Genomic DNA, 11,412 nt, shown 5'->3' with positions numbered 1-11,412 from the left:
CTTTAAATGCTGATATCATATAATGACTTTTTTCTTAACGCAGCATAAGTTATGAATGCCCTTCTAGATTATGAAAGCGATAGCAGTGGTGACGGTAAGGAAAAATTGGACCAGGATGAAGGGAAACAGATTAAACCTGCTAGTGAAAACAATTTCTTCAACCTGAACAAAATGGTTGAATCTGATGATGATGAACCAAAAACTAAACATTTCAAAAAACAATTGACGACGTCATTTGGTGTAACTGTCGAAGTACCTTCCGAACAATTCTGGGAATCTGTTTCTTGTGATGACATCAAATTTGTCAAGAAAGAAAGGACAGAACCACGGTCGGTTCATAATTATGATGAAAGAGCCCGTAATGTTCGTGTTAATAAACGTGCTTTCGAACCTTACAGAAGCGAGAACTACAGTGAAAGGGCAATCTCTGATAGCAAGTTACATGTGGGAAATGCTTCGCCGCGGCACAAATATTCCCCTGTTGTCTCAACTGTTAGTAGAGTTAATTACGAACAAAAAGGTATTCCAGAATATGAACAAATTGAAGATAAAAGTTCCAAATGTCAAATAAACAATAGGAGATTGTTTTACCCGCATTCAAAAATAAATGTTCATCTGCATAGAAAACCTCTCTCCAGAATACCAAGAAACAGTGAGATAAATATTAAAGGTCACTCAGGGCCAGTGAACAGAATGAAATGGAACGTGGCAATGTACAGTCATTTATTGTTGTCTGTTGCTATGGATGGCAGGATGAAGGTGTGGAACATCTGGTCCACTCTTGATCCTTGTGTTCAATCACTGAATGTTCACACAAAGGCAGTGAAAGATGCGTGTTGGAGTCACTCTGGCAAAGAAACTGTTTCCTGTGGATATGATAAAGTGGCAATCCTATGTGATGTTGATCAAGGTATACATTTCCTAAGAAAATCTTGATCTGCTAATCAATTAATCAGACATAAAAGGACTGTGTTTTCATAGCGAAATATATATAAAAAAAAAAAATTTATGTTGACCATTGCAGTAACGCAAGAAAAAAAGTACATGGTCGTGTATCCACAATACTCCTCAGATTTTACTTACCAACTCAATATTTTGTTCAAATTAGAAACTTTCTTATTTAGGAAGTCAGCAGAATTGAAAATATGGAGAAAGAAAAAAAATGAAAAGGATTGTATTATATAGAAATTATAGCCATAATGTATGAATTAACAATTAATATTTTTTTCACCCAAAGGTAAACAATTGACAAAATTTCAGCATGAAAGCTATGTAAATTGTGTAAAGTGTCACCCAGATAATTCCAACCTATTTGTGTCGGGATCCTACAACATACTTCAGGCTTGGGACAGAAGAACACCTGACAGACCTATCCGTGAGTTTGTCTACAAGGACAACACTGGACAGGTAGAGGATCAGCACTAGCCTTGATTTATTTATAAGTTAGGGGAAAGTAGTTGATGAATTGTAAAAACAGGTATTTTTTGTATGTATAGGAAATGCAATAGTAACTGGTAAATCAACATATTATGGTATATAGAATGTAAATTCAACAAAGCAAGCAGTTGCAAAAATAAAAATGATCAGTTGTGCCAGTTTTTGTTCAGTTTGTTTAACTACTGGTTATGATACAAATAATATCTTAACTGGTTTTTATTTCAAGGGAAAGTGTGGTTTTGGCATTAGACATGTCCAAAATACTGCTTATATATAACAGTAGTTACAATATTATACATGCCATGAACATTATTTATGTAACTATGTAAATTTATAAATAAATATCTTTATTACGCAAAGTCCTTTACTGTGCATTTATTTTATGTACCAGGGTATATATTTTTTTATTTGTAGGTACAAGATGTGATATTTTCAGTTGATGGAAAAAGCCTGTTCTGTTGCTGTGATATACTGAGTCGTGACTCTGCTGATAGGAATATCATGGCTTGGGATTTCAGTAGTGGAGTAGTTCTCTCTAACCAGATATACCAGGTAAAAGTTTACTATTATAAACTGGTGAATAAGCTAAATTCTAATCAAATGGATATGCCAGATGATAGTTACCTCCCTTTGTTTCCTATGATGAAATAGGAAATCAGCCAATAGATATGCCATGTAACATATGTTGTGCTGACATGGCATATCCATTTGCTGGTTCCCCAAAATTACTTGATGGATATGCCAGACCAGAATTATCTCCCTTTGTTTCCTTTGATAGCCCAGGGAATAGTCCCCTATCAATCCAATAGACATACAATACAACAGTAACCTCTCTTTGTTTCATATGATAAACAAGAAAATAGTCCCTTTTGGCCCAATAACAACAATAGCCTCCCTTTGTTTCATATGATAAACAAGAAAATAGTCCCTTTTGGTGATTAACCAGAGAATAGCCCTGTCTACCAGATAGCAGAATTCCCCCTTTGTTTCTGATAATAAAGCAGGAAATAGCCCCCTGTCAGTCAATAGTATGCCGAACAACTGAAGTCTCCTGTTCTTTCCAAGTATAATAACTCTATGATACATAATAGTATAGTCCCCTGTCAGTCAATATACAATGAATATGTCAGACAACAGTAGCTTCCCTTTGTTTCCTGGATTATTAAATCTAGGATATGATAAAGCATGGAATAGTCCTATGTTAGTAAATAGATATGCCTAGTTTAGCTTGATAAATAAGTTAAAACATTATGGATGACCTATTTAATGTATATATTGTCAATGGAAAATGATTTTCTCTTGAATATTTTATATACATATGGCCATTAATTAATTAATTTCATTAAAGCAAAGCTGCCTATCATTTAGCAATGTTTTTTCTTTCCAGGAACGATACAGCTGTACCAGGCTCCAGCTACATCCAACACAAAGTCACTTCCTGGCTCAAACCAATGGAGATTATATAGCCATCTTTTCCACAAACAAACCCTTCAAACTCAACAAAGCTAAGCGATTTCAGGGTCATAAGGTAAACCTTCTCTTATATTATTCAATGTTTTTTGTGGTCAAGCAAATTCTTTGGTTCATAGTAATAACATATTTTAATTGACCTATTTGAATATAGAGTATGTGGAGATGTTAATATTTCTTAGGGAGATAACTCTAATCAAGGTTTTAACTAATGGTCCCATTTCTGTGGAGATGTTGGAACAGATAACACATCGACTGCACCACACTTAAGGGGCATTCCATTGTTTGAATTCCAAAAATAAGCTATGCTATCTTTTTTTTCAAATTTATACATAAAGAGAAGTACTATGTAGTGTACTGTGTATCCTATTTCTGTTTCAGGGGTATTGCTATTGGTATACTGTGTCCCCTACTTCTGTTACAGGGGTATTGCTATGTGGTGTACTGTGTATCCTACTTCTGTTATAGGGGTATTACTATGTGGTGTACTGTGTCCCCTACTTCTGTTACAGGGGTATTGCTATGTGGTGTACTGTGTACCCTACTTCTGTTACAGGGGTATTGCTATGTGGTGTACTGTGTATCCTACTTCTGTTACAGGGGTATTGCTATGTGATGTACTGTGTATCCTACTTCTGTTACAGGGGTATTGCTATGTGGTGTACTGTGTATCCTACTTCTGTTACAGGGGTATTGCTATGTGGTGTACTGTGTTCCCTACTTCTGTTCTGTTACACTATGTGGTGTACTGTGTATCTATTCTGTTACAGGGGTATTGCTATGTGGTGTACCCTGTACCTTCTGTTACAGGGGTATTGCTATGTGGTGTACTGTGTTCCCTACTTCTGTTACAGGGGTATTGCTATGTGGTGTACTGTGTATCCTACTTCTGTTACAGGGGTATTGCTATGTGGTGTACTGTGTATCCTACTTCTGTTACAGGGGTATTGCTATGTGGTGTACTGTGTTCCCTACTTCTGTTACAGGGGTATTGCTATGTGGTGTACTGTTCCCTACTTCTGTTACAGGGGTATTGCTATGTGGTGTACTGTGTCCCCTACTTCTGTTACAGGGGTATTGCTATGTGGTGTACTGTGTTCCCTACTTCTGTTACAGGGGTATTGCTATGTGGTGTACTGTTACTATTGCTATGTGGTGTACTGTGTATCCTACTTCTGTTACAGGGGTATTGCTATGTGGTGTACTGTTCCCTACTTCTGTTACAGGGGTATTGCTATGTGGTGTACTGTGTCCCCTACTTCTGTTACAGGGGTATTGCTATGTGGTGTACTGTTCCCTACTTCTGTTACAGGGGTATTGCTATGTGGTGTACTGTGTCCCCTACTTCTGTTACAGGGGTATTGCTATGTGGTGTACTGTTCCCTACTTCTGTTACAGGGGTATTGCTATGTGGTGTACTGTGTCCCCTACTTCTGTTACAGGGGTATTGCTATGTGGTGTACTGTGTATCCTATTTCTGTTTCAGGGGTATTGCTATTGGTATACTGTGTCCCCTACTTCTGTTACAGGGGTATTGCTATGTGGTGTACTGTGTTCCCTACTTCTGTTACAGGGGTATTGCTATGTGGTGTACTGTGTCCCCTACTTCTGTTACAGGGGTATTGCTATGTGGTGTACTGTGTCCCCTACTTCTGTTACAGGGGTATTGCTATGTGGTGTACTGTGTCCCCTACTTCTGTTACAGGGGTATTGCTATGTGGTGTACTGTGTATCCTACTTCTGTTACAGGGGTATTGCTATGTGGTGTACTGTGTCCCCTACTTCTGTTACAGGGGTATTGCTATGTGGTGTACTGTGTATCCTACTTCTGTTACAGGGGTATTGCTATGTGGTGTACTGTGTCCCCTACTTCTGTTACAGGGGTAGGGGTATTGCTATGTGGTGTACTGTGTCCTACTGTGTATCCCTTCTGTTACTTTGCTGTGGTGTACTGTGTCCCCTACTTCTGTTACAGGGGTATTGCTATGTGGTGTACTGTTCCCTACTTCTGTTACAGGGGTATTGCTATGTGGTGTACTGTGTCCCCTACTTCTGTTACAGGGGTATTGCTATGTGGTGTACTGTGTATCCTACTTCTGTTACAGGGGTATTGCTATGTGGTGTACTGTGTATCCTACTTCTGTTACAGGGGTATTGCTATGTGGTGTACTGTGTATCCTACTTCTGTTACAGGGGTATTGCTATGTGGTGTACTGTGTATCCTACTTCTGTTACAGGGGTATTGCTATGTGGTGTACTGTGTATCCTACTTCTGTTACAGGGGTATTGCTATGTGGTGTACTGTGTATCCTACTTCTGTTACAGGGGTATTGCTATGTGGTGTACTGTGTATCCTACTTCTGTTACAGGGGTATTGCTATGTGGTGTACTGTGTATTGCCTGTGTATCCTACTTCTGTTACAGGGGTATTGCTATGTGGTGTACTGTGTATCCCTACTTCTGTTACAGGGGTATTGCTATGTGGTGTACTGTACAGGGGTATTGCTATGTGGTGTACTGTGTATCCTACTTCTGTTACAGGGGTATTGCTATGTGGTGTACTGTGTATCCCTACTTCTGTTACAGGGGTATTGCTATGTGGTGTATGTGTTACTATGTGGTGTACTGTGTCCCCTACCTCTGTTACAGGGGTATTGCTATGTGGTGTACTGTGTACCCTACTTCTGTTACAGGGGTATTGCTATGTGGTGTACTGTGTCCCCTACCTCTGTTACAGGGGTATTGCTATTGGTATACTGTGTCCCCTACCTCTGTTACAGGGGTATTGCTATGTGGTGTACTGTGTCCCCTACTTCTGTTACAGGGGTATTGCTATGTGGTGTACTGTGTATCCTACTTCTGTTACAGGGGTATTGCTATGTGGTGTACTGTGTATCCTACTTCTGTTACAGGGGTATTGCTATGTGGTGTACTGTACACTAACAATCTTACACGGGGATTGCTATGTGGTGTACTGTGTATCCTACTTCTGTTACAGGGGTATTGCTATGTGGTGTACTGTGTCCCTACTTCTGTTACAGTATTGCTATGTGGTGTACTGTGTATCCTACTTCTGTTACAGTTGCTATGTGGTGTACTGTGTCCCTACTTCCTTTCTGTTACAGGGGTATTGCTATGTGGTGTACTGTGTCCCCTACTTCTGTTACAGGGGTATTGCTATGTGGTGTACTGTGTACCCTACTTCTGTTACAGGGGTATTGCTATGTGGTGTACTGTGTTCCCTACTTTGTTACAGGGGTATTGCTATGTGGTGTACTGTGTATCCTACTTCTGTTACAGGGGTATTGCTATGTGATGTACTGTGTATCCTATTTCTGTTTCTATTGCTATGTGGTGTACTGTGTAGGGGTATTGCTATGTGGTGTACTGTGTATCCTACTTCTGTTACAGGGGTATTGCTATGTGGTGTACTGTGTATCCTACTTCTGTTACAGGGGTATTGCTATGTGGTGTACTGTTCCCTACTTCTGTTACAGGGGTATTGCTATGTGGTGTACTGTGTATCCTACTTCTGTTACAGGGGTATTGCTATGTGGTGTACTGTGTATCCTACTTCTGTTACAGGGGTATTGCTATGTGGTGTACTGTGTCCTACTTCTGTTACTTCTGTTACAGGGGTATTGCTATGTGGTGTACTGTGTCCCCTACTTCTGTTACAGGGGTATTGCTATGTGGTGTACTGTGTCCCCTACTTCTGTTACAGGGGTATTGCTATGTGGTGTACTGTTCCCTACTTCTGTTACAGGGGTATTGCTATGTGGTGTACTGTGTATCCTACTTCTGTTACAGGGGTATTGCTATGTGGTGTACTGTGTCCCCTACTTCTGTTACAGGGGTATTGCTATGTGGTGTACTGTGTATCCTACTTCTGTTACAGGGGTATTGCTATGTGGTGTACTGTGTCCCCTACTTCTGTTACAGGGGTATTGCTATGTGGTGTACTGTGTCCCCTACTTCTGTTACAGGGGTATTGCTATGTGGTGTACTGTGTCCCCTACTTCTGTTACAGGGGTATTGCTATGTGGTGTACTGTTCCCTACTTCTGTTACAGGGGTATTGCTATGTGGTGTACTGTGTATCCTACTTCTGTTACAGGGGTATTGCTATGTGGTGTACTGTGTACCCTACTTCTGTTACAGGGGTATTGCTATGTGGTGTACTGTGTATCCTACTTCTGTTACAGGGGTATTGCTATGTGGTGTACTGTGTCCCCTACTTCTGTTACAGGGGTATTGCTATGTGGTGTACTGTGTACCCTACTTCTGTTACAGGGGTATTGCTATGTGGTGTACTGTGTATCCTACTTCTGTTACAGGGGTATTGCTATGTGGTGTACTGTGTCCCCTACTTCTGTTACAGGGGTATTGCTATGTGGTGTACTGTGTATCCTACTTCTGTTACAGGGGTATTGCTATGTGGTGTACTGTGTACCCTACTTCTGTTACAGGGGTATTGCTATGTGGTGTACTGTGTCCCCTACTTCTGTTACAGGGGTATTGCTATGTGGTGTACTGTTTATCCTACTTGTGTTACAGGGGTATTGCTATGTGGTGTACTGTGTATCCTACTTCTGTTACAGGGGTATTGCTATGTGGTGTACTGTGTATCCTACTTCTGTTACAGGGGTATTGCTATGTGGTGTACTGTGTATTTTACTTTTGTTTCAGGGTAATGGCTATGTGGTAGGATTTGATTTGTCAGTAGATGGGTCACATGTGGTCAGTGGCAGTGCTGATGGCAACGTTTACTTTTACAATTACAACACTGGGCATGTTCTTCAAACACTGACCACTGGTCTGGATGTATGTACTGATGTGGCTGTACATCCTGTATTGCCCAGTACTGTGGCTTGTTGTGGCTGGAATGGACACATACAGGTATGGAGTTGACCCTTACTGTCCAGTATTCTGTCAGCGCTATACAGGAATAGAAATGAGTCTTACCACACAGTACTCAAACAGAGAGTTGATATATGTAGTAAGAGGATTGAAATTAACATATACTGTCCAGTACTTGAACACCATGTTGGTGCAACTTTCAGCTATGGATATGTTTGAGATGGCTGGAATGGACACCTACAGTATGGAGACGACCCTTACTGTCCATTACTTCAACTCAGTGTTGCTAAAACCTTCACTTAACGTGTGGTGTTTAGGTAGTATCCTTCATAAACGATGATATTGTATCCAATTACATTTACAAGTATCTTGGAAAAGTAAACTCACTAAAGAGGCAAACCAGTTGAATTGAAAACAAGAAATAATAAGTTAGGTGTTGTTTCTATAATGTAATGTCAACAGCTCCTGAGGAGACAACTTGTTGCTGTTACCTATTTCAAGTATTTTATTTGAATTCTCATATCAGTAGCACAGCCGCTGATTACCGGCTTGATATTCTGTAACATGTCGTTCTGAACATCACCTCAGATGAGAATTTGATACAGAAGCCCAGTTGACTGACACAGATATACCTGGTATGTAATATTAGTTGGTGTACACTGTAACACAGATGCAATGTTCACAAAAATAAAACTCCAATTCAGAATAAGATATGAATGAATTTTTTTATTGATGAATGTTGGAAAAAGCATAAAAACACAATACCCATCAACATGAAACAAAATAGACTGTGTAGCACTAATTGTAGATCTGGTGAGTTTGTCTTTGTATACAAATAAATATTTCAACAAAATGTACTCTCATAAAATAAAATGTACGATAAGCAAAAACAAGTTGAGTTTTAACCCAATAAAATCAATAACAATAAATACATGTCTTCAAACAAAATATCAGATAATATTTCATGTTAGCAACAACACTGACTACTTCTTGATAACAAGGGCTTCAAACAGAACATTTTTGTTCCTTAGTGGTAACACTGCTGTGAGTTCAGATGTTCATATATACAGATGCATGAATATGCAAAGAATACACTTTAAAACTGGACTTCACTATCTGTTGTCATTGGTGGGAGGGGGTCAACAAAACACAACATAGGATTTTAGAAAAATGATTGTTGATACACAGGAGGCTCCATACATAGTACTCCACTGAACACATATCCTGATTCAACAGACAAGATAATTGTGTGGAATTGTATGTCATGAATCATTCACTGCTCCTGATTACAGAAATCAACAAAGTCCTAAATGCTGAAAGGATGGAGTAATTAGCCAGAGAATGCTTCAAAAACAGTGAATAATTGAAAATATCCTGTACTGGAGATACACTACAAAACATTCTGTCTATATCACGTATATCAGAGACACACAACAAAGGGGCATTTGTATAATGATAAAGCATTTTATCTTAACATCTTGTAACACAATACATTTACAGTAAAACTCCACTACTCCTATCAGTCAAACTGGCCATGTCCTTATATTGATATATTTCGAGTTATTTAACCTCAGATTCCTCGAATACCCCATGCATTTCTCTTCATATTCCTAGTATTTGCCCCTCTATTTGTTGAACAGGTGTCATGATGGTTGCGATCACTCCCGTGTTTAGATTGCATGCCAGCACTGCTGTCTGTTACATAATTTGATTGTTTTATCAGGATATTTCTAATAAATTTTGCTTTTATTCAACATGAAAGTAAATTTGTTCAAAGTCTTTAAGCCAATTTTCAGAATGCTGCATAGCGGGAGGGTATGAGTGAGTAAAGGTGATTCTTCACATTACGTTTAATACTTTATCAACTGTGAAAGTTAAAATACACACATTGTTTGCATCTTTACTATCATTCCCAAAATTCAACTCACCAGAGATGAAAGCATGGTGGGTAAATTAAATCTATACGTAACAGTTTTTAAGTTTTCCTTTGCGATTTGATGACAGTATGTATTAATTATTCATCAGTTTATGTCCAATGCTGTAGATCTTTCCTCCTCTTCTTTTTTACACTAAGCTTAAGAAACAATAATTTCTAACGACATGTTTTCTGCAGAATGTAGGCTGGTGTCATGTTACCATTTCTATACATTTTACTCTATTAAAAGTTTGGACAAGTCAATTAAATATTAATAATCACAGACTTGATTGGTCAGAGGATTGTGCATTGAACATTTCATTCACGGATAGTCGGTGCCTAACTATCTATGACTAACCTCTGATTACTCTCATATCCTGTATTCCCCAACAATGTCCCCAGTTGGATTTATTGGAGTTTTATTTATGTAAATTATCACACTAATAGGTATATTGTATCTGGTTATATACTGATAATCTTGAATAAAAAGCATGTACTTGGATAGGGGCTTTCATTTCAACCAACAAACAAAATATCTGTATCTTACTTTATCAGAATCTTAGACTTAATGTTGGACACGACTTCAAAATCTGTAAGTGATCCAGTCCCTGTTGATGTCTGTAAACAGAACCAAATGATAAAACCATGTCGATTTGTGATGGGAATAGTAAACCATTTGGTCTGTTCTGGTCCCAGATTCCATGATCATTGTGACAACATTTTATCAAATTCAGTCTTGATTCAAATGATTTGTGACGAAGATCGGTAACAACTGATGTAAATTCAGTGTTGAAGGGCTAAATAATTTTTTTTTAATTTTACAGTTTAGAGTATATCTAAATGTCCTGATTTGGGTTTTCAAAACCATCAATTGGAAGACTGCAGAACATCACCTACAATACGAAACACCAGGAAGTCTTATCAAGGGCCTGGGAAATTTCAACAATTGGGATTAGCATTGCTAAGAAGGTTATCATTATTGACATTGTTAATCTTACAAGAGGCCCATGGGCCTGAAATGTCACCTGAGTGATCTCACAAACAGAAACAGTTGCTCTCTTTCCAACAGAAAATATAAAAATTATGCAAAAAAAAAAAAAAAATGTGATTTTGCTATAGTTAACTATAACCTCTTCCTTGGGGAAATGTGAGACTGCGGTCATGAAATTCACCATTTTGGTTAAGTATCTTAAGACCAGTTCATCAATGAAGAGTATTTGATACTACCACATGTGGGTATTGAGAAATATTTCTTAAATTTCAGTCAATTTGATCCCTCAGGCCATGGGAAGGTTTCTGCCGAGTTTCACTGAGATCGATTCTGGGGTTTTCCAGAAGTCAAAACTGTAAAATTTTAAGGACTTATGACAGACACTGAACAAATAGGTCACCCTGAGACTTGATCTCTGGTGACCTTAAATTGATCTGGTACAATTAAAACCACAAGACTAAGCTAAACATTCAAGGCAGATGCAGAAAAAAAATGAATGACAGATCCACTAAATCTCTTCATTCCAAGTGCAGCTTGCCCAATCATGTTTGCATGATAAAATCTAACTGAATATGCGTGTGTGTACATGTATCTCACTAGAATAGATAATTAAGAATATTTACCTCATAACATGAAATAAGTTACTTTTGTTTACAATTAATTATGTTAGATAGATGTAACATTTCTATAAATTACAATGTTCATCAGACACATTTATTGGACATTAATATCACCATGAT

The 11,412-nt window shown here is 38.4% G+C and overlaps 1 protein-coding gene across 1 annotated transcript; it reads left to right on the top strand.

Moving 5' to 3' along the window:
* Positions 1–8,467, top strand: LOC132549101 (WD repeat-containing protein 25-like). Its single transcript, XM_060213017.1, has 5 exons — positions 1–910; positions 1,238–1,407; positions 1,852–1,989; positions 2,825–2,965; positions 7,596–8,467. Exons 1-5 carry the CDS (start codon positions 52–54, stop codon positions 7,815–7,817), a joined length of 1,530 nt encoding a protein of 509 aa, XP_060069000.1. The 5' UTR covers positions 1–51; the 3' UTR covers positions 7,818–8,467.
* Positions 8,468–11,412: the final 2,945 nt, after the last annotated feature.

This window comes from Ylistrum balloti, unplaced genomic scaffold, assembly GCF_031769215.1.
Source record: "Ylistrum balloti isolate Yb309-2 unplaced genomic scaffold, AGI_CSIRO_Ybal_v1 Utg370042, whole genome shotgun sequence".
NCBI lineage: Eukaryota > Metazoa > Mollusca > Bivalvia > Pectinida > Pectinidae > Ylistrum > Ylistrum balloti.
The sequence above is the reverse complement of the archived record's forward strand: the minus strand, read 5'-3'. Positions and strand labels throughout refer to the sequence as shown.

What these genes read in the sequence shown, in the direction of transcription:
- LOC132549101 (XM_060213017.1), top strand. Translation starts at nt 52, where the DNA reads ATGAATGCCCTTCTAGATTATGAAAGCGATAGCAGTGGTGACGGTAAG. An exon ending in ACAAGGACAACACTGGACAG is followed by an intron (nt 1,408 to 1,851) that starts GTAGAGGATCAG and finishes TTTTATTTGTAG; the next exon opens with GTACAAGATGTGATATTTTC. An exon ending in AGCGATTTCAGGGTCATAAG is followed by an intron (nt 2,966 to 7,595) that starts GTAAACCTTCTC and finishes CTTTTGTTTCAG; the next exon opens with GGTAATGGCTATGTGGTAGG.